The 24,549-nt window shown below is 44.5% G+C and overlaps 1 protein-coding gene across 2 annotated transcripts in view; it reads right to left on the bottom strand.

Annotated features, from left to right (window-relative positions):
- Window positions 1-24,549, bottom strand: part of LOC126425164 (esterase FE4-like) — a 346,217-nt gene that overhangs the window by 308,276 nt on the left and 13,392 nt on the right. For both annotated transcript variants that reach the window (XM_050088116.1, XM_050088115.1), the window contains exons 2-4: window positions 23,096-23,233; window positions 11,553-11,712; window positions 582-767 (exon numbers count right to left, since the gene is read on the bottom strand). In XM_050088116.1, the coding sequence (XP_049944073.1) occupies window positions 582-767; window positions 11,553-11,712; window positions 23,096-23,233 (484 nt within the window). The remainder of the gene's footprint in view (window positions 1-581; window positions 768-11,552; window positions 11,713-23,095; window positions 23,234-24,549) is intronic.

Genomic DNA, 24,549 nt, shown 5'->3' with positions numbered 1-24,549 from the left:
CAATGGCAAGGAAAGCCTTTCTGAAGAAAAGAAATTTGTTAACATCGAGTATAGATTTTAAGTGTCAGGAAGTCTTTTCTGAAAGTATTTGTATGGAGTGTAGCCATGTATGGAAGTGGCACGTGGACGATAAATAGTTTAGACAAAAAGAGAATACAAGCTTTCGAAATGTGGTGCTACAGAAAAATGCTGACGATTAGATGGGTAGATCACATAACTAATGAGGAGGCATTGACTAAAGTTGGGGAGAAGAAAAATTTGTGGCACAACTTGACTAGAAGAAGGGATTGGCTGGTAGGACACATTCTGTGGCATCAAGGGATCACCAATGTAGTATTGGAGGGCAGCGCAGAGGGTAAAAATAGTGGAGGGAGACCAAGAGATGAATACACAAACAGATTCAGAATGACGTAGGTTGCAGTAGGTACTGGGAGATGAAGAAGTTTGCACAGGATAGAGTAGCATGGAGAGTTGCATCAAACCAGTCTCTGGACTGAAGACCACAACAACAACATTTTCCTAAACAGAGTGGGCCTTGAAGGAAAAATTACTACTGAGGCAAGTTACAACTATTTACGTACCCTTTGTCAACGGCGACAAGACCAGAGAGTGGCAGGACCAACCTCCTGCGCTGACTCCGAAGATGGTGACGTTGTTGGGGTCGCCACCGAAGCTGGCGATGTTGTCCTTGACCCAGCGCAGCGCCATCACCTGGTCCTTGAAGCCCATGTTCCCCGGCACCACACGGTCCCCCGTGCTCAGGAAGCCTGCAGTGCCACACACAAAAATCAACACAGCTGCTTACAACCTCGTCTGTATCGTTCCATAAAATTTCGGGCGAACCGAGGTTATGTCAAATCTGGCTGCCAAGATATCTCAATGCAGATCGTTTTGGACGTCTTGCAATATTACTGTCTTGCCTCTTTTTTACAGAAGAGCCTCTAGTGTGCTCCCTGTAGGTCACCGGTAACATGTTTGAGACTGACATGACAGCACTTTTCGAGTTCACTCGGTCATCAACATACTTTTTATTTAACTTCTTTCGAACGATCTGACGGTTATGGGGAGCTCTTCGTCCCACCAGGTGGCGAACAGCAACTTATAAACAACAATATTTTAGTGCTATGTTGGCGACGCATTTACAGTTTGGCTTCATTTAGTTGGACTGGCTGAGCCGTGGCTGGATTGGCGCCAGGGATATCTTTGGCTTGGGCACTATCGATTCCCTCGGCTGAAGTTTGGAGCCTGGGTCGGCTTAGAACATAGCGGGCAGTGCCGAGTGGGAGGGGGAGAACAACGTTGCGCACGGCACGCGGAAGTGCGCGTCTTAGCGAGACGTTGGAGAGACGGCAGCGAGCACGGTGTGCCTGAATACGGGCTTCAGGTAGCGCCTGATCGTACTGGGGTCAGTAACAGCGGGCCGGCGCTATGGCTTCTGGTCAACTTCTTGAAGCTATGCATGTGCTCGCTTCCGTGAAGGAACACGCTGTTACCATCGGACTAAGCAGCGTCTGGCGTCTTCGCCACATCGATCCAGCAGCTGGCATCAAGTAACTGAAGTCCTACCAACGATTAGTGAAATATAAGGATGATTGCACTTGAGGTAGCAAAGCTTTGCAAGGTCTGTGATGTGATATTTCATGCCTCTTATTAAGTGTGTGCTTCGCTCCTTAATAGTGTTGTTGTTACTTCAGTTGGCAAGTGTCTAGAACAATGATACATGTGCGCAGCCTTACCGAACGATCTATATCCCGTGTCTAAAGATTGCCGTGTGGTACCTTACAGGCCCACATAAGGTGTTCCATGTGATGCTTGTGTTTTAATGAGCCAGTTCTGTTTGTATCATTCATATACGTGGTTCTACTTAATGGAATGAAATCAGTTTTACTTTATCGAAGTAGTTTTCTGTATAAGTTTGAGTATTAAGGTGAAGGAAGGGTTGTTTGGTTCCCTGTTGTTGTACAAGCTGCAGTTTTATAAAACTTGTGGAGGCTCTGCAAGGTTGCCCAGTTTAAATGTTTTAAATATTTCTCGTAAGAATTTTGAGGGATTTCTAGAAGAATGTGTCTTAATTGACACCGTTTTCTACAATTGTGGTGTAATTCAGCCTTAGTGGCGTGTGTCAATTTTGATGGGGAAATAACTGGGTTATTATTGATCAAACTGTCTGTAACGCTGTAAAGTTGTTTGGTAATATCTCGCCCGGGAGGGTCGATTTTCAATCTATGTGGAAATAATAATTGATTTCCTGGTTATTGGATGTAAAGTTTATTTTAAATGATTTACTTGGCCCGAGTGACGGTTTTTTAAATGTTTGCAAAGAGATTAATTCGCTTGTGGTTTCATATAACAAGCAGTTTGTAAAATTGGCCCGAGTGACGGGTTTTTAAATGTTTTTAAGGAAATTAATTCATTTGTGGTTTTATGTAACAAGCAGTTTGTAAAGTCTGCCTGAATGGTGTTTCTTAAAGAAATTATTATCTGATTTTAGACTGTAATTCTCTTAATGATCTATCTATGATGCAAATGAATATGTTGAAATGAAATGGTCGCTGTATGGGTCAAGACCTTCCACTCCCTTTATATTAAAGGCTAAGGAAATTGCATTTTAAAATAGAAATAACCTACCACTGTCTACCAGAGCTTATCCTAAGCCTGAATTCCATACGTGAAAAAACAAAATTAAAGAAGGTTGTCTGCAGCTTTCAAGCGTCTTAGTGCACGTAAGAGCAATGGTACACTTGGTCATTCAGTATTTCGAAAGCCTGCTCGTATACACACGTATGTATAGGGCTAATAGTGGCACTTGTTTTACAGGAAAGTGGATGTTCATCTCAGCTGATAAGGCGAGTGGTACAGACGTATGTACAGCGGGCCTTCAAGACGAAATATATCCGGGAACGTAGGCAGAATCCTTCGAAAATGTAAGAGTAGAGTGATGTTCAATCCACTACCAAAAATCGGTCAAAGAAGAGTCACAGAAAAATCGGTGAAAGGAGAGTCACAGCTTCATAAGGCCGGTATTCGTAAAATTCTGGTGTGAGTGCAGCAGGTCTTATACAAAGAAAACTATCTGCACTTTTCATTAGCACATTTTATGTGACCAACAGCATACTCGGCTCCTCCAACCCAGCAGATCCACCATGAGAGAGTGCTGTTACTGAACAGAATAGCGAGAGGTAGAAATTAGAAAAAAATATTAAAACACGCCAGTGGGTCAGGTTGTAGGCACATTATGACACAGTCTAAGAAGTGAGGATACACGTTTGGCAGAAAGGAGACTGTGACAAAAACCAAGGGAAGTGAGGCAAGTGTATTCTTTAGCTCGTAAGACATGTTACAAGAAATTCTATCTCTTTGACAAGAGCACATAACGAGGAACAGCTAAATAAATGAAGCAGAACAAGGAGGACCCATGTGTTCAAAACGCTCTGAGCACTATGGGACTTAACTGCTATGGTCATCAGTCCCCTAGAACTTAGAACTACGGAAACCTAACTAACCTAAGGACATCACAGACATCCATGCTCAAGGCAGGATTCGAACCTGCGACCGTAGCGGTCGCGCGGTTCCAGACTGTAGCGACTAGAACCGCTCGGCCACTCCGGCCGGCGGACCCATGTGTTCATTATGAGTTAAACCTTGTGTCATAGCCTCATCTGAGCTCTGTTTACCAAAGCACTCCATTCCGATCATGTGTTGATCGTGGGATCGATGTTATTCACACTAACAGAACTTGATTCCATGATTACAGTCCTAGATTCTCCAGGACTGTCTATCTTACGACAACAGCACACTGCACACTGCTGCCAGCAAAAGGGCTTCTTGGAGTAGACGTCCTTGTTCAATACCCAGGAGTCTTTGGGTGCTGAAACCTACCAGTGGCGTGGAGGAGATCAAGCGATCACACGACTACTGACACCAGGTACACTCTGACATAAAACTCGACCGGCGGCCGGCCGCTGCAGAGGCTAAGTCCGCGCCGATCGCGACATGGGACAAATAAACTGACCACCTCGCTAATTCTCTAAGTCCGGCTATCTGCACAATCTGGCAACACTGTAGACTGCGGCAGTTCCTGGAGGACGTCTTGTCCGATGTTAGTGAAAATGTAGTTGGTTTACGCCCGTGCTCTAGTGGTACCATGCGTTCTTTCTGTATTCAATGTCTGTGGTTCGAGACCAGCTGGGGTAAAAAATTTTTATAGCCTCTTCTGTCTGAATGGTGACGACATGAATTTAATGGTAGCGCAGATTCAATCTATTTTACTTTCTGACATTCCGATGACAAAATTTTATCCAGTAAGCATTTTGCGGCAGATTTCTCGAAGACCGTCCTCCTCTGGACACCGTATGCGGCAAAGCTCCGAGATCCACTTGCTGGTTGACGGCAGCGGCCGTGGCGACAGCAGCGGCGCTGCACTCCCCCGTTCTTTATAGAAAGCGCCTGCTACCGCTCATCGCTTTTGATAATTTAAAACGCTTTATTATTATTAAATGTTGCTCCACAGAAAATTTCTACGATTTCCATTCATGTTCGAAAGCAACGGAGATTACTCTATTACATTAATCGGCAAGAGCTGAGTATGGCCCGAAATTAATTTTATAGACTGGGACGAAATTAAACCAACACATTACATTCTATGAATTTATAAATGCTTCATACCTCACTTCTTTTTCTTCCAAAGTCAATTATTTGTGCAACTTTTGGCCAATATTCGGATGTTTTCGTCAAGGCAGAGTGAGCTTCTGTGGTGTAAAGTGTATTACCGTTTCTGTTTCATTCCTTCTGGTAAGTCTATGCGATAAACTGTGTGAACACCTTGCAATGCATGCTCTGTAGCAGTGCAGGAACGCTGCATATTTCGAGTTCCATGTATGGGTTCATGAAGTATTTAACGTTGATCGGAAATGATAGTTAATGTCATCAGATTTAAACCAGAAAGAGTTATTGTTTTTGAGGTTTCCGAGAACGGAAAGGAATTACTAACGCCGGTGACAGAAAAACTCTACAGTTAAATGCTATTGCAAAAGTTTAGAAGAGAGGAAGTATATTAATCAACATGTTCACTTCATAAACAACCTCCTGACATGTTAGACCTATATGACGAACAAAGCTCAAATTCGTATCGTTGACAGTCGGTTTGAATCTTTTCCGAAACTAGGTTACAGTGAAGCACCTTGGCATTTGCAAAGTAGACATCCGTGATATTAACATAATTTACTAAGTCGAAATTGCACGAAGATTTGTGTGTAAAGGCATTCCTCAGATTTCGTGTAAGGAATTTTTACTAGCAGTTTGCAACTCCATTAATTAAAATGGAATATAAAAAGGTCGTCTTCAGCGGCTTTCTCCCAGATTGGAACTGCCATCTCATATAGCACTATCGTCGCAACGCATAGCAAAACCACTGAGTTAACGAGACACTGGCCGCAAGAGGCGGACTATAGTCATTGCGATATTGCCTGAGCCTCAAAGCGCAACATTAAACACGCAAACAGGTGTTACACATGTGAAGAACGCCGTTCTTGGAGTCCAGAAATTAAATATACTTTCTAAATGTCTCGTCTTACAGTGGGTTATATCGTATGAGTCTTCGATGTGAAATACGAATGCCAAGTGAATTTAGCGAGGTAATGCCGGGCTTAACACGGAAGTAAATGCACTCTCACAGTGTTGACAAATACCTGCTACGACGCTGCCTATCCTCAGCTCTCTGACGAGGCAGCTCTTCAGCGAAATGCTTGCCGTGATTCTCCGATACGGTTCTTCACAGGGGAGACGCTCGCGCACGTTCGGTTTTTATGCGGCGTTCTCTCCTAATAGTTTCTGATGTCGCCTTGTGGTCTATGTATACATTTGAGACATTCAGTTATCATTAATCCAGAATTATACAAGTTTCAGCTCCCGGCGTGGGAGAAGGCTGTTGACAACTGACATTATATCATTTCAACATAGGAAATCCAAACGAATTCTTCAGTGTTTCTCATTCAGCATAAAGCATATAAAATAATTTTCCGTAACCTTCATAATCATCTCAAACTACAGACGAAGTAAAAATACATCTTAAGCTTATTTGAATTGAATATAATGAAAGATATCAAACGCTTTGCACCTCAATGTCGAATGTGTCCACGTGCAATCTTTTGCAGCATACAAGTAGAATGTCACGATTATCACGAGAATGAAGAAATACGTTGGTAGGGATGGAAGCAAAAAGAGGCACAGTTAACAAATATTCGATTCCTCAGGGTATTCATTTCATTTGAGATTTAAGAAGAGGTAAATCGGGATATTACTTTCGTTAACACGAAAGATATGTCGCACATATGGATAACGAGGAAGTCTGCGTCTTCATACGTTTCCTCCTTGAAATCTGTATGCTCTCTTATATACTAAGTAGCCTGATCATTGTTTCCATAATGTTACCCTCTTGTTTGGCCCCTAAACGATCAGTAGATTCTAAATTCATGTCTCTGCAAGAAAGTAGTCGTTTGAACCCTTCCTGTGTGTTTTTTTGCTTGGAAATCATGAAGCAGATCACTCTGCCTCTCCCCTCCCTCCCCCCCCCCCCCCTCGAGGGTTAGGTCTCTAAACGGTTTTTTTATCCAATGGCATAATTTATTCAGACTGCATCAGCACAAAACTATCAAACAAAGTCTTCCATTTACAGTTGCAGCACTTTAACCAGCAGCTGACCCAAGTGTGATCCACGGTCCTGGTCTGAAATTAGCAGCTCTCTGCTACTGTGGCAAAGTCCGTACTACATTTTCGATCCCGCAGCACCAGTTTTTCTGGAAACACTGTGTTAAATCAACAGGAGTAGTTGCAGAGTTGTGCCAGCGTATCTGTCCTCCCATTGTCAATTTTATGTATCTCACTTATCCTGTGGTGTTGATCAAGAGGTGCCGAAGTAGAGGAGTGTACTCTGCATGACGTAACATTCAGTATTCCCATCTTTCATAGGCACTCTTCACGTGCATCGATACCAAATAGGGATATGAAAACTCTTGCGAGTGAGAGAATGACAGTAATAATCGTAATAAGAACAAGCAAATAATGAGTGAAGTTTATTGCAATGCAGAACGAGAATGGCTGTGAAAATAAAAATCTATAAAAATAGGTTGATCGTTGAGTTGGCACAAATCAAATATCTTCTTAGCATATTATTACTGAATTTAGTTCTGGATGTTTGCAGAGAAAAAGGAAAATTCGGTACTTCTCGCTAGAGCAATATAATGTGAACCAGCAACTACGCTTTCCTTAGAAAAGTAACACCTATTGCGTTTTGAGGCTCTGGCAATATCGCAATGACTATAGTCCACCTGTTACGCCCAGTGTGTCGTTAACTCAGTGGTTCCCTTATGCGTTGCGGTAATAGTGCTATGTGAGATGGCACTTCAAGCTCGGAGAAAGCCGCTGAACACAACCTTTTTATATTCCATTTTAATTAATGGAGTTGCAAACTGCTAGTAAAAATTCCTTATACGAAATCTGAGGAATGCCTTTACACACAAATCTTCGTGCAATGTCGACTTAGTAAATTATGTTAATATCACTGATGTCTGCTTTGCAAATGCCAAGGTGGTTCACTGTGAACTAGTTTCGGAAACGATACGAATTTGAGCTTCGTTCGTCATGTAGGTCTAACATGTCAGGAGGTTCTTTATGAAGTGAACATGTTGATTAATATACTTCCTCTCTTCTAAACTTTTGCAATAGCATTTAACTGTAGAGTTTTCCTGACACCAGCGTTAGCAGTTCCTTTCCGTTCTCTGAAGCCTCAAAAGCGATATCATTTTCTGGTTTAAATGTGATGACCTCAACTATCACTTTCGTCTCAGTCTATAAAATTAATTTCAGGCCATACTCAGCTCTTGCCGATTAATGTAATACAGTAATTCTCCGTTGCTTTAGAGCGTGAGCAAAAATCGTAGAAATTTTCTGTTTAGCAACATTTAAAAATATATTAGCAACATTTAATGATAATAAAGCGTTTTAAATTATCAAAAGCGATGAGCGGTAGCAGGCGCTTTCGATAAAGAACGGGGGAGTGCAGCGCCGCTGCTGTGGCCACGGCCGCTGCCGGTAGCTAGCAAGTGGATCTCGGAGCTTTGCCGCATACTAGAAATCTGCCGCAAAATGCTTACTGGGTAAAATTTTGTTATCGGTGTGTCAGAAAGTGAAATAGATTGAATCTGTGCTACCATTAAATTCGCGTGTTCACCATTCAGACAGAAGAGTCTATAAAAATTTTTCACTCTAGCTGGTCTCGATCCACAGCCATCATAGACAGAAAGAACGCGTGCTACCGCTAGACCACGGGTGTAAACAGGCTTTGCGTTCTCTAACATCGGACAAGACGTCCTCCAGGAAGTGCCGCAGTCTACAGTGTTGCCAGATTGTGCAGATAGCCGGACTTAGAGAATTAACGAGGTGGTCAGTTTGTCCCATGTCGCGATCGGCGCGGACTTAGCCTCTGAAGCGGCCGGCCGCCGGTCGAGTTTTATGTCAAAGAGTGTACATTGTGGGTGGGTCATCAAGGGTTATCGTAGAATTTGGAGTGGGGTCGAGGATACTCTGGAAGCCAGTGCGAGATCATTTCACGCTGGGCAATGGCCGCCACTTCTCGCTGGCAACCCACTGCGCCACCAGAATCGCTGACACCTTCTGCTTGGAGTGCAGCCACTGAGCTGACTCAACGAATATCAGCCAGAATCCAACATGCAGCCGAATGAATAACAGCCGAGGCTGGAGCGAAAGAATGACGACTTGTAAACATTGCGGATAATTGAATGAACTCTAATAATGTTGCACTAGCGTTGAAGCGCTTCAAAGGTCCCCAACAGCTATCCCGACTTCGGACAGAGGTGTCTCCTCTCAACCCTGTGAATCACTGCATTTCTGCTCATAATGCGATGAAATACAATCGTGCAATACCTGCGGCAAATACTTCAAACTTTCGGAGCTCCATTGCCATGGAATAAGTGGAAACACAACCATCTGATGGTAATCAGGATGCTGAAGTTTGATAATGCATGGAATCGTGTCGTAGAAAAACCTGGAGCTCTGAGCAGCCGCTGTCCTTCTGGGATTCTGCTGTATCAAAATGATCGATCTTGAGCCGTGCATGGCTCGCTCTCCCACCATTTCGTATTTTTACGCCCTATTTTAACATATTTCCATCTCATGACGTTGATTTAAATTACTGGCGTTACTGAATTGCTGTTCTCCGTCATCGGCGATATAGCGCGTATCGGTATATCCCCTCTGATAGGATCTTTGCTCGGCTGCTATGACTTCGCGGTTGTCATCTGTCGTGGGGAACGTGCGAGGGGGAGAGTTCACGCCGCATTTCGAGTCGTGAGTTGGTCCCCGTCAGTCAGTTGCAACGCGTCTGGAGCGCAGCCCGGGCCAGCCTGTCGCCAGCTTGCAGCAGCAGTGAGCCCTGCGTGGGCATCGCCCGCCCGACCGTTGCCGCCACGCATCACTTAAGCCTTTTGGTGGATTGTTGGTCGGTCTGTTGGTCCGAGGACATCTCCGTGCGGCATAGTCGACTGGGCCGCTGGCGGTCTCTGTGCAGTGTCGGAGTCTGTCTGGAGCTGTCTTGACCGGTACGAGTATCGTCGCTCACCGACCCAGGACGTGAAGGTTAAGTGGTTTTCAGCATAACGTTGTTGGTTCCGGCGTTGTTGTTGTGGAGGTTTCCTGTGAGCGCCAACGAGTGAAGTGTTCGAGGTAGCCTCCATCAGGTGGAATTGATCATATTAATTTACCCATAGTCATCAGGGGAATTTTCTGCCTTCTGGCCGGTAGTGTTCTGGTTACCTGCCCTGGCCGCTAACGTAATTTTTAGGCAGTGTCTTTTCACCTGTTGTTGGTGCCCAACATGGTGTGTAGTTTTGGCAGCTCAGTTCACATACACGTTTGTTTGGGGATAGCAATACCAGTAACGTTTTGGGGCCTTGAATTCTCGTGTACACCGTCGTGGCAAGCAAGCGGTTGGCTGGTCGGTGCGTGGCTGTCCCTTGGTTGGGTTGGCACGAATTAAGTGTAGTTGGACTCACCACCTGTCTCGCCTAAGTGAAGGAAGGCAGACCGATCCACTGGAGACTCTTGAGTGCCGTTAACTATCCTTTAGGCTGTGTTAATGTTGTTGTTGTTTAACTGTATTTTATATTTTTAATTTGTCAAGGTTAGTTGTGGGACTTTAACCCTGGAAACACGCTCTCAGATTTTCCTTCAATTCCAAATATTATCGCCTTCTGCTTTTAAAAGGTTATTGAAATTTCCTCTGAAAGATTTTACAAGCTATTTTGTGGCTTTCGGCGTTGGTGTTGCAAAAAGGAAATTTTTAAACTTAATGTATTGTTTTACCGACTGTTGCAATATATATTTCCTTATTTTGCAGAATTTAACTTTGCGGCCTTCAGCCATCTTACTGCGTTTGTTTATCTCTTTCTGTGCACCTTGTGGGTCATAAGCCCTGCTAGCATCTTAAAACATTGTGGCCTTCTGCCTTCAGTAATCATCATAGTATATTTGGAATTTTGAAGATTTAATCCGGGCCGCGCGGGATTAGCCGGGCGGTCTAAGGCGCTGCAGTCATGGACTGTGCGGCTGATCCCGGCGGAGGTTCGAGCCCTCCCTCGGGCATGGATGTGTGTGTTTGTCCCTAGGATAATTTAGGTTAAGTAGTGTGTAAGCTTAGGGACTGATGACCTTAGCAGTTAAGTCCCATAAGATTTCACACACACACACACACACACACACACACACACACATTTAATCCGGCGGCCTTCAGCCGCTCCCCATGTTTAATTCATGTTCACCACGGCCGCTAAGCAAATTTAATTCTTAGAATTGTGTATTTGTGAACGAAATGATAATAAATTACAATTGTGAAATGTATCCGACCGCAATTCCCTTGGCCCTTTCCACAGCTCTAATTACCTGTTAGCCCTGCGTGATTTAGCGTGCGTTTCAGATCTGGCATCGATGGGGTGGGTTTTCACCGTGGTGAACGTTCTCAGCAGTACACGGATTTGCGCGGGATTAGCCGAGCGGTCTAAAGGCGCTACAGTCATGGACTGTGCGGCTGGTCCCGGCGGAGGTTCGAGTCCTCCCTCGGGCATGGGTGGGTGTGTTGGTCCTTAGGATAATTTAGGTTAAGTAAGGTGTAAGATTAGGGTGTGATGACCTCAGCAGTTAAGTCCCATAGGATTTCACCCACATTTGAACATCTGAAGTACACAGATTTGCAGCAAAACACATCCAGTCAAGAAACCCATTTGCAGTGACTCCTGGCTACACAATGTATGATCTTAAATAGGACATTTCAGGATTTAGTAGTCTGAAGGTGGCCACAAGACCCTAAGCCGAAAGATCGTGGCAGAAATTTACTGACGCCCAACAGTTCGCCCGAATTTCTCAGAACAATCAGTATGCAACGAAAGTTTTAAAATTGAAATCTCGTCTATAGTTCTTCATTCTCACAATGTCACCAGCTCACGTTAACTTGAATCAGTTGGATGACGTTTTTATGTACTCACCCAGTACTCCAAGGCGGTAGTTGAAGGACACATAGACGACGCCCTTCTCTACGAGGAAATCTGGACGGGCTAAGTCCTCATTGCCCGACAGAATGACCAGTCCTCCTCCGTGGACCATAAACATCACTGGCAACAGGCCGCCAGAGCTCTCTGACGGCAGCTGGAGGATAAAGCACAACGTAGTAGACAGTTATACTTGGAGATAAAACAGTATCTCTCTTTAAAGAACACTATCCGGACTTGATGATGAATTACAAGAGTACCGAATCCAGACTTGAGGGTAGATTGCAAATGTACAGAATGAAAATCAGCATAAAGAAAACTAAAACCATGAAATTACGAGGGCGGTTCAGAAAGTAACCTCCGATTGGTCACAGTGCGGGTTGTGGGGGGAGTAGCGACGCCATCCGTGCGTTCACGCACTCGACAGGTCAGTCGGCATCAAGCCGTGGTCGAGTGAACGTCGTACCTGCGCTAGTTTAGCTTTTGTGGCAGTTTGAAATGTGTGCTGCAATAGAAAACCCCGCCAAATGTGAAGTGCGTGCTGTCATAAGGTTTTTTACAGCCAAAGGATATTCTGCAGCAGCTATTCATCGTGAGCTTTGTGCCGTATACGGACCAAGAGTTATGAGTGAAGAAGTTGTCCGTGGATGGGTACGTTTATTTAAAAGTGGAAGAGAAAACGTTCATGATGAAGAGAGGAGTGGTAGACCATCATTGGTGACTGACGAACTCGTTCAGACAGTTGATGCAAAAGTTCGTGAAAATCGACGTTTCTCAATGTCGGAGTTGTCTACTGGTTTTCCACAGATTTCTAAGACTCTCTTGTACGAGATAGTGACAGCAAGATTGGGTTACCGTAAGTTCTGTGCACGATGGGTGCCCAAAATTCTTACCGACCACCACAAAACTCAAAGAATGGCCTCTGCATTAGACTTTCTGTCACGTTATGAGGACGAAGGAGAACCATTGTTAAACAGAATCGTGACCGGTGACGAAACCTGGATTAAGTACGTGAACCCTGAGACAAAAGAACAATCAAAGATGTGGGCACATTCCAATTCGCCTACCAAACCAAGAAAAGCCTCGCAAGATTTTTCTGCCAGAAAACTGATGGCAACGGTGTTTTGGGATGCCAAAGGGGTGTTGTTGGTTGAATTCAAGGAACGTGGTACGACCATTAATCAAGACGTGTACTGTGAAACAATAAAAAAGTTACGACGGGCTATACAGAACAAACGCCGTGGTATGCTGACTTCCAGTATCGTTTTTTTGCACGATAACGCCCGTCCTCACTCTGCTCGCAGAACAACGGCCTTCTTGAGTCCTTCAAGTGGGACGTTATCAACCATCCACCTTACAGCCCAGACCTGGCGCCAAGTGATTATCACCTCTTCATGCATTTGAAGAAATGGCTCGGGTCACAGCGGTTTGATGACGACGAAGAGCTCAAAGATGCGGTCACAGGCTGGCTCCAGGCACAAGCGGGTGATTTTTATGCAGAAGGAATTTCAAAGCTTGTGAAGAGATACGATAAGTGCCTCAATCGCTATGGAGACTATGTAGAAAAATAGTGCAAAGATGTAGTTGTAAGATGTATATATTAAAATATTTTTATTTAACTTGGTGTATTTTTTTTAAATCAACCGGACGTTACTTTCTGAACGGCCCTCGTACATGATAACGAAGATATGAAAGCGAAAATAACAGAAGGTACAAAATGAGGAGGATTGGATAGTACAGGTTTTTTGGACGCATGGTGATAACTCGAGCAATAAAAAGCAATTAAGATTGAGATTTTAAGAGAGACGAAGACATTGGCCGCATGTGAGAAGTGAAAATTGGTACGAGACCAGACCTCGAACCCAGATTTCCCACTTTATGCGAGTGGTCGCCTTAACTCCATCAGCTATGTGGGCACACTCCCCACCCAATCCATATTTTCAACTTGTGACTCGCTAGTAGCGTCCACTGTCCATCAACCCCTTTCCTAGCAGATTTTGGCTGAATCCCACAAAAGTTCGGACGAGGTGTGCATCCGCACTGACATTACCATGATTCGTCCATGCTCACAGAGATTACTACATATATGCTTGGTATCTATTCTGTCCGACATGCCCGACAGAACAGACACCACAATTATACACTGACCGAAAAAAAGCGCCACACCAAAAAATAATTAATGTACGCTAGTGAAATTTCGGTAAAAACTTTGTGTAGGTACTACATTTAAGTGGTCAAAATTGCAAGATCATACGTTAAAGTAAGCACGAGATAAGCTATTGCAAATGTGAAATGCTGGTAGATTAGTATCTGGTGTAACAGTCAGAATGATGAATACAAGCATGAAGATGTTCATGTATTATGTTGTAGAGGTGATAGACGTCAGTTTGTGAGATAGAGTTCCATACGTGTTTTACGTATCATAGAATAACAAACAGGAAAACATATATCATTCTCACATCTTCATTTATCTTACTAGTCAGACATATATACTACAAAGATTAATGCGCTACAAACACAGGAAGGTTACATCTACATCTACATCTACATGGATACTCTGCAAATCACATTTAAGTGCCTGGCAGAGGGTTCATCGATACACCTTCACAATTCTCTTTTATTCCAATCTCTTATAGCGGGCGGAAAGAATGAACACCTGTATCTTTCCGTACGAGCTCTGATTTCCCTTATTTTATCTTGGTGGTCGTTCCTCCCTATGTAGATCGGTGTTAACAAAATATTTTCGCATTCGGAGGAGAAAGTTGGTGTTTGGAATTTCGTGAGAAGATTCCGTCGCAACGAAAAACGCCTTTATTTGAATGATTTCCAGCCCAAATCCTGTATCATTTCCGTGACACTCTCTCCCATATTTCGCGATGATACAAAACGTGCTGTTCTTTGAATATTTTCGATGTATTCCGTCGGTCCTATCTGGTAAGATCCCACACCGTACAGCAGTATTCTAAAAGAGGACGGACAAGCGTAGTGTAGGCAGTCTCCTTAGTAGGTCTGTCACATTTTCTAAGTGTCCTGCCAATAAAACGCAGTCTTTGGTTAGCCTTCCCCACAACATTTTCTATGTGTTCCTCCCCTCAATTACTACGAACTGTGACCTCTCCGAAAGGTCACATGACTGAGACGATATTCCATAAGCACGCAATTTCAGTACAAGCAGCTTGTGTGGTACAGTGTCAAAGCCTTCCGGAAATCCAGGAATACGGAATCGATCTGAAATCCCTTGTCAATAGCACTCAACACTTGATATGAATAAAGAGATAGTTATGTTTCAGAGGAACGATGTTTTCTAAACCCATGTTGACTGTGTGTCAATAGATGTTCGAACACAATATATATTCTAAAATCCTGCTGCATATCGACGTTAACGATGTACGCCTGTCATTTAGTGGATTACTCCTACCATCTTTCTTAAACATTGGTGTGGCCTGTGCAACTTTCCAGTCTTTTCAAAAGGATCTTTCGTCGATCGAACGGTTGTTTATGGTTGCTAAGTATGGAGTTAATGCATCAGCATACTCGGGAAGGAACCTAATTGGTAAACAGTCTGGACCAGAAGACTTGCTTTTATTAAGTCATTAAGTGATTTAAGTTGTTTTACTACTCCGAGGATATTTACTTCTACGTTATTCATGTTGGCAACTGTTCTCGATTCGAATTCTGGAATATTTACTTCGTCTTCTTTTGTGAAGGCATTTCGGAAGGCTGTGTTTAGTATCTCTGTTTTGTCAGCACTGTCTGCGATAGTATCTCCATTGCTCTCGCACAAAGAAGGCACTGATTGTTTCTTGCCGCTAGCATAATTCACATATGACCAGAATCTCTTTGGATTTTTTGCAAGGTTTAGAGGCAGAGTTTCGTTGTGGAAACTATTATAAGCATCTCGCATTGAAGTCCGCGCTAAATTTCGATCTTCTGTAAAAGATCGCCAAACTTGGGGATTTTGCGTTTGTTTAAATTTGGCATGTTTGTTTCGTTGTTTCTGCAACAGTGTTCTTCAAATGGTTCAAATGGTTCAAATGGCTCTGAGCACTATGGGACCTAACATTTAAGGTCATCAGTCCCCTAGAACTTAGAACTAGTTAAACCTAACTAACCTAGGGACATCACACACATCCATGCCCGAGGCAGGATTCGAACCTGCGAACGTAGCGGTCCCGCGGCTCCAGACTGTAGCGCCTAGAACCGCTCGGTCACTCCGGCCGGCAACAGTGTTCTAACCCGTTTTGTGTACCAAGGAGGATCTGCTCCGTCGTTCGTTAATTTATTTGGTAAAAAATCTCTCAATTGCTGCCGATACGATTTCTTTGAATGTAAGCGACATCTGGTCTACACTTACATTATTAATTTGGAATGAGTGGAGATTGTCTCTCAGGGAGGCGTCAAGTGAGTTTTTATCTGGTTTTTTGAATGGGTATATTTTTCGCTTATTTTTCGATGATTTGGGGATTACAGTATTCAATCTCTCTACGACAACCTTGTGTTGACTAGTCCCTGAATCGGTTTTGATGCTCGTTATTAACTCAGGATTATTTGTTGCTAAGAGGTCAAGTGTGTTTTCACAAACGTTTACTATTCGCGTGGGCTCATAAACTAACTGCTCGAAATAATTAATGACGTTTACGGATGATGCAGGAGCTGTCGTCTGATGATGCCCCGTATATGCTCGATTTGAGACAGATCTGCCGACCGAGCAAGCCAACGCAACATGTCACTCCCTGTAGGGACTGCTGGGTTACAACAGCGGTACGTGGGCTAGTGTTATCCTGTTATAGGACATCCCCAGGAATGGCAGCGAAACATGTCCAATCACAGGACTGACGCCGATTTGCCGTCGTGGTGCCTGTGATATGCATTGACCGCTCATACTGTCGGTTTGATAATGTTGACTGGAATACTGTCTTTCAAATTCTAAAGGTGGCAGGGGTAAAATACAGGGAGCGAAAAGCTATTTACAATTTGTACAGAAACCAGATGGCAGTTATAAGAGTCGAGGGACATGAAAGGGAAGCAGCGGTTGGGAAGGGAGTGAGACAGGGTTGTAGCCTCTCCCCAATGCTATTCAATCTGTATATTGAGCAAGCTGTAAAGGAAACAAAAGAATAATTCGGAGTAGGTATTAAAATCCATGGAGAAGAAATAAAAACTTTGAGGTTCGCCGATAACACTGTAATTCTGTCATAGACAGCAAAGGACTTGGAAGAGCAGTTGAACGGAATGGATGGTGTCTTGAAGGGAGGATATAAGATGAACATCAACAAAAGCAAAACGAGGATAATGGAATGTAGTCGAATTAAGTCGGGTGATGCTGAGGGAATTATATTAGGAATGAGACACTTAAAATAGTAAAGGAGTTTTGCTATTTGGGGAGTATAATAACTGATGATGGTCGAAGTAGAGAGGATATAAAATGTAGACTGGAAATGGCAAGGAAAGCGTTTCTGAAGAAGAGAAATTTGTTAACAACGAGTATAGATTTAAGCGTCAGGAAGTCATTTCTGAAAGTATTTGTATGGAGTGTAGGCATGTATGGAAGTGAAACATGGACGGTAAATAGTTTGGACAAGAAGAGAATAGAAGCTTTCGAAATGTGGTGTTACAGAAGAATGCTGAAGATTAGATGGGTAGATCACATAACTAATGAGGAGGTATTGAATAGAATTGGGGAGAAGAGGAGTTTGTGCCACAACTTGACTAGAAGAAGGGATTGGTTGGTAGGACATGTTCTGAGACATCGAAGGATCACCAATTTAGTATTGGAGGGCAGCGTATAGGGTAAAAATCGTAGATGGAGACCAAGAGATGAATACACTAAGCAGATTCAGAAGGATGTAGGCTGCAGTAAGTACGGGGAGATGAAGAAGCTTGCACAGGATAGAGTAGCATGGAGAGCTGCATCAAACCAGTCTCAGGGCTGAAGACCACAACAACAAACTGTCGTACGAAATCGCACCCCACACCATAACTCGAGGTGTCTATCACGCAGACATCTTGATTCTACGTCCTCAACTGGCCTCCTTCTAACCAACATAAGGCTATCACTGGCACCGAGGCAGAACTAGCTTTCATCAGGAAACAGAACAGACCTCCATCCTGCCCTTCAATGAGTTATTGCTTGACCCACTACAGTCGCAAACGGTGGTGCTTTGGAGCCATTGGAATGAACGCTAGAGGGTGTCTATCTCGAAGCTGTGCTTGAAGTAACCGAATTGTAACAGTTGGTTGTGTCACTGTGATGGCAAACGCTGCTCAAATTGCTGCTGAAGATGCACTACGGTGAACCAGAGCCATGTTCCGAACACGCTAGTCTTCCCTTTCGGTACTGTCACGTGGCCCAGTTTTCTTGCGACTGTACATTCCCGTTACCACCACTGCCAGCAGTCTTGTTCAGTGGCTAGATTTGTGACATGTCTTCCTGCAGTATCGTAGGAGGAACGTAACCTTATTACACGACATCGTTCAAACTCAATAAGGTACTGATAATGGCGTCTTAAGGTCACTCCTGGTTCACAGCGATTCACTACATCTAATCCCTAAGGTAGCTAAGCTCACGACTGGTGCAACACATATTTAAGACGCACCTGACCTGCATCCTCATAGTGGCGCTACTTGAGCCACATGCGACTGGCGCGAAATTTGAAGAGACATCATCTTTCAAATGTAGAAACACGCCCACCAACTTTCGTTTATGTCGCATAACGTCTTCTTGATTTGTGATTTTGGTTCTGTCAGTGTATACATAAATTAGATTACGATAGTAAAGTAAAGTATCCAGAAAACAAATGCTTATTAACGCAGCCAGCAGGGGTTACAATTAAGAAAGAAACTGTTAAATGTTTCGTGTGGGGTGTTTTCCTTTACAACAGGGAAAGCTAGACATTGAAGAAGAAAGGGAGAGATAAAATTGAAGCATTCGAGATGTGGGTTTGGAGTAGAATGAATAATATACACTCATGTACAGAAAAAAGAGAGCTCCCTGAACGACTAGAGATAGGATGTTCATATTCCCAGGATATGTACATTAGTATGTCCTGCAGCAATTATTAGCATTTCAGACACCTCGATTCACCATGTGTCCTGTTGCCTAGTACGCACAGGATCCACCATCGGTCCTGATAACTTTTTACGTGCGGGTTGGCATCGACGTTTTATAGGCTGGAATGGCGTCCTGTGGTACAGCTGTCCATGCTGCACTCACCTCGTTCCAAAGTTCATTTGTGGTGTTTACCATTGGGTCACCCCTGTCTATGGCGAACCGAAATCCGGCCATCATTTTCAAATAAACAGAACCTGGATTCGTCCGAAAACACTATCTGATGCCATTCCTGTCCCCAGTGACATCGTTCCATACACGATTCCTGTCTGGCATGTTTCTGCACGTTCGCAAAGGTAGGCAGAGATGTCGACAACGCCCACATAATGGTTCAAATGGCCCTGAGCACTATGGGACTTAACGTCTGAGGTCATCAGTCCCCTAGAACTTAGAACTACTTAAACCTAACTAACCTAATGACATCACACACATCCACACACGAGGTAGGATTCGAACCTGCGATCGTAGCGGTCGCGTGGTTCCGGACTCAGCGCCTAGAACTGCTCACCCACAGCGGCCGGCCACAGGATGTCAGGTACATAAAAAGCATATTATGTAGCTTAACAATGCCCAGTGGTGTAAAATTAGCTACTTGCTAAATCCATACATTTGAGGTCATCAGCCCCCTAGAATTTAGAACTACTTAAACCTAACTAACCTAAGGACATCACACACATCCATGCACGAGGTAGGATTCGAACCTGCGATCGTAGCGGTCGCGTGGTTCCAGACTGAAGCGCCTAGAACCGTTCAGCCACAACGGCCGGCCACAGGATGTCAGGTACATAAAAAGCATATTTTGTAGCTTAATAATTCCCAGTGGTGTAAAATTAGCTACTTGCTAAATCCATACATCGCACGTCACAAGAAAAATGTCCTAAGGCCAAAAACGGTAATTTTTATTTTTTGTCACTGGGAAAGTGGCGTGAAGTGCCCCAACGTGCATGAGGAACTTCTAGTCACTACTCCGCAGTTTGCTCACTTCCTGCACTTGTATCAATTTTCTGCGGGCTGCTTCTTGATTCACCACGGGACCGCGCTGGTTTAATTAAAGTTGTAGGCAACTGATGACCTCAGAAGTTAAGTCGCGTAGTGCTCAGAGCCATTTGAACCACTTTTTTTTTTTTTTTTTTTTTTTTTTTTGGATACCCGGTCGTACATGTCTGAATTCTAAGGCAGGGATCACTTCTCGTCGCTGGAAACCAGGAGCCCCACATGACACCAGAGCAACGCCAGACAGCGAGACGAGAGGGCCCTGCCAGTGGCAGCCGCTTGTTGCGGATTGTGTTGTGCTTGTCGCCAGCTGGAAGTCCGTCAAGGGAGTCGGAGCCGCAACTCCGCCGGCCTGCCATCCGGGAGTGCTGCCTCCAACACTGGGTTCCCAGAGGGACTTGGAGCTCCAGCTCCAGCTGCCACCTCACTCCAGCTGTAGGGCCACCACTCATACCCTGCGCTCAGCTGTCTTTGCGCACCATCAGGTTGATATGAGCAGGGTGGGGGGCCACATGCTGTACATCACTGAGGAAATGTCAGTTTCCTCCAAAGTTTGACGGCTCACTATAGGGCCTTCCATCAGGACCTCAGCAGCCAGAGAGCCGCTGCCCTTTCATCAGCAAAAGAGAGCCGCATGCATGCCACATTACATTATGTACTGGAGTTCTTTGTAATTTTTAACAGCATGGTGCTTATTCCCACCGGCTTGTCACCAGCACTCATTCATCTCACAGTGTATCCAGCACGCTACACACGGCCGCTTCACTTGCACCATGTTGACATTCGTGGAGCATCGGCAACAAGTCAGTATACTCGTTGCATGTGAGTTCACATCAACATCAGGGGCACGTTTGTTCATGCTTTGCGACCGGCCTTGTTTACTGCCGTGTAAGGATGCATTCTGCAGAAAGCTTGATGTTCCGTGAGAGCGGTAACCATACATCTCATCCTCAGGTCTTTCAGAAGGTGAAGTGACTTGCGCCCTCGAGGAAATCGGCGCTCGTTTCAATGTTGTTGTTGTTGTCTTCAGTCCTGAGACTGGTTTGATGCAGCTCTCCATGCTACTCTATCCTGTGCAAGTTTCTTCATCTCCCAGTACCTACTGCAACATACATTCCTCTGAATCTGCTAAGTGTATTCATCTCTTGGTTTCCCTCTACGATTTTTACCCTCCATGCTGCCCTCCAGTACTAAATTGGTGATCCCTTGATGCCTCAGAACATGTCCTACCAACCGATCCCTTCTTCTAGTCAAGTTGTGCAACAAATTCCTCTTCTCTTCAATCCTATTCAATACATCCTCATTAGTTATGTGTTCTACCCATCTACTCGTTTGAAAAACTCACTTAGATGCTGCAGTAAACCCTTGAAATTCGTGAGTTCTTTTGCTCACAGTCGAAAGTTAATAGAGTTTGGATTCAAGTTAACATGTATACACTTGGCTTAAATACATCAACTAAATTATAGAAAAAATATTATAATTAAAAGATTGTAACTAGTTGCTGCGGCTCTGTGCAATTTACTTGTAACTAAATAAAGTACACTATGTGATCAAAAGTATCCGGACACCCGCCAAAACATACGTCCTTCATATTAGGTGCATTGTGCTGCCACCTACTGCCAGGTACTCCATATCAGCGATCTCAGAAGTCATTAGACATTGTGAGAGAGCAAAATGGGGCGCGGAACTAATGGACTACGAACGGGGTCAGGTCATTGGGTGTCACTTGTGTCATACGTCTGAACGCGAGATTTCCACACTCATAAACATCCACAGGTCCTCCGTTTCCGATGTGATAGTGAAGTGGAAACGTGAAGGGACAGGTATAGCACAAAAGAATACAGGCTGACCTCGTCGGTTGACTGACAGAGATTGCCGACAATTGAAGAGGGGTCGTAATGTGTAATAGGCAGACATCTATCCACACCATCATACAGGAATTCCAAACTGCATCAGGATCCGCTGCAAGTACTATGACAGTTACGCGGGGGTGAGAAAACTTGGATTTCATGGTCGAGCTCATAAGCCACACATCACGCCGGTAAATGCTAAAGACGCCTCGCTTGGTGTAAGGCACGTAAACATTGGACGATGGAACAGTGGAAAAACGTTGTGTGGAATGACGAATCACGGTACACAATGTAGCGATCGGATGGCAGGGTGTGGGTATAGTAAATGGCCGTTGAACGTCATCTGCCGGGGTGTGTAGTGCCAGCAGTAAAATTCGGAGGCGGTGGTGTTATGATGTTTTTCATGGACGGGGCTTGCACACCTTGTTGCTTTGCGTGGCACTGTCACAGCACAGGCCTACATTGGTGTTTTATGCATCTTCTTCCTTCACACTGTTGAAGAGCAATTCGGGGATGGCGACTGCATCTTTCAACACGATCGAGCACCTGCTCATAATGCACGGCCTGTGGCGGAGTGATTACAGGGCAATAACATCCCTGTAATGGACTGACCTGCACAGAGTCCTGATCTGAATACTATAGAACACATTTTTGATATTTTGGAACGCCGACTTTGTGCCAGGCCTCACCGACCGACCGACCTCAGTGCAGCACTCAGTGAAGAATGGGCTGCCATTCCCCAAGAAACGTTCCAGCACCTGATTGAACGTACACCTGAGAGATTGCAAGCTGTCATCAAGGCTAAGGATGGGCCAACACCATTTTGAATTCCAGCATTACCGATGGAGGGCTCCACGAACTTGTAAGTCATTTTCAGCCAGGTGTCCGTATACTTTTGACCACATAGTGTATGTTCGTAACACCAAATCAAGGGTAATGTTTCTTACAAATACCTGCTTAAATAACGCCGGCCGGAGTGGCTGTGCGGTTCCAGGCGCTACAGTCTGGAACCGAGCGGCCGCTACGATCGCAGGTTCGAATTCTGCCTCGGGCATTGATGTGTGTTATGTACCAAGGTTAGCCAGGTTTAATTAGTTCTAAGTTCTAGGCGACTGATGACCTCAGAAGTTAAGTCGCATAGTGCTCAGAGCCATTTGAACCACCTTTTTGCTTAAATAACTATCAGTTTCACTTATTATTTTGTAAATAACTGTGACAAACACCTTATCGAGACGGTCTGTATAAGTAGATGTGGATTAGAGAGATGAAGCAGTGAAGGCTAATAAGGAAGTAAAATCTCCCCCTTTGTGCATATTGGTCACTTAATATGATCTGGCGGATTTGTTGCTTCTTCAACGTATGTGATGAACAGCAGCATGATAAACTGATATCCTGCCATACCCCGTTCCCTATGAAAACGTATCTCTCTTTTGTTTCCACTTTTACTACTCCCACCTGCACAAACTGCTTTTTTGGGCCTCAGCTGTAAGCCAAATCTTTTAATAGATGTGAACATTTTATTCCATGTTACAATGTCCTTATAGTGTTCTGTTTTCAAACAGCTCAGTGAAGCTGTAACGGAGACATACCTTGGGCGTGCTGACGTTGATGAAGAGGCAGTCCTCGTCGCCATCGTACTTTCCCGCCAGTAGGTTAATCTGTGGCGCCATGTTGCCCTCTTTGGTGGCGTCTCGGACTCCACTCCAACCGGCAGCCGGCTGAGGTGGCTGAAACATACGGCGTACGCGCAAACCATTGTAGAGTTGTACTCTGCCCTTTTGCTTTCGAAATAGTGATGACTTTTTTATTGCACTGACAAAAAAAAATCGCATCATCAAGAGGCAGATGTGCGAGATAAACGGAAGTTGGTAGCTGCGTTTCTACATCCAGAAAATGAAGTCTATTGAAATTTAGCGCCACACGGATATGACTGGTGCTAAAGGCATCACCTTGAGAATGTGAATCAGGTTTGCTTTAAATACGCGCTGTAATGGTCGTGGCCGATTGAGATTGGACGTGGTGAGTTGATGTTAGTCAACAATGTCTTTAACACAACGGCGGCTTCATTATCAACAGCTCACTGAGTTTGAATGAGGTCGTGTAACAGGGCTACGAGAAGCTTGATTTCCCTTCCGCGATATTGCAGAAAGACTGGCACGAATGTCGCCACTATACATGATCGCTGGCAGCGGTGGTCACGGAAAGGTACGGTAGCAAGAAGGCCAGGCTCCAGAAGGCCACGTGGTACTACAGAGAGAGAAGACCGTCGTGTTCGGATTGTGGCTCTGGGGCATCGTAGTGCGTCTGCAGCACCAATTTGCGCAGCAATTAGCACAACAGTGACACGACCAACTGTTACAAACTGGTTACTTCAAGGACAGATCCGAGCCACACTATCTTTAGCGTTCTTTCCACTGACCCAGCGGCTTCAGTAGTGTCAAGCGAGAACTTATTGGAGGGTGAAGGTCTGTTGAGTTTTCTGATGAAAGCCAGTTGTGCTTCGTTGCTGTGTTGGTTCGAAGGAGACCAGGTGAGCACTGCAAGTAACCTGTCTGCGTGCTAGGCACACTGGAGCTACACCTGAAGTTATGATCTGGAGTGCGATTTCGTATCACAGGAGGAGCACTGGCGTGGTTATCCCACGCACGCTGGCTGCAAAATTGTACACCAGTTTGGTGATTCGACCTGTTTTGCTGCCATCCTTGAACACCATTCCAGGGGGGTGTTTTCCAACACGATAACGCTCGCCCACATAGCGCTGTTGTAACTCAACATGGTGTACAGACTGTGGACATGTTGGCTCGACGTGTTCGATCGCCAAATCTGTCTCCAATCGAACACATATTGGATATCATCGGACGACAACTCCAGTTTCATGCAGAACCAGCATTAACTGTCCCTGTATTGACCGACCAAGCCCAACAAGCATGGACTTCCATCCCACAAAGTGACATCCAGCACCTGTATCACACAACGCATGCACGTTAGCATTCTTGCATTCAACATTTTCGCATTTTTCACCGGTTGTTAAATTGCCAGAATT

The sequence above is a fragment of the Schistocerca serialis genome, chromosome 10 (assembly GCF_023864345.2).
Source record: "Schistocerca serialis cubense isolate TAMUIC-IGC-003099 chromosome 10, iqSchSeri2.2, whole genome shotgun sequence".
Classification (NCBI taxonomy): domain Eukaryota; kingdom Metazoa; phylum Arthropoda; class Insecta; order Orthoptera; family Acrididae; genus Schistocerca; species Schistocerca serialis.
The sequence above is the reverse complement of the archived record's forward strand: the minus strand, read 5'-3'. Positions and strand labels throughout refer to the sequence as shown.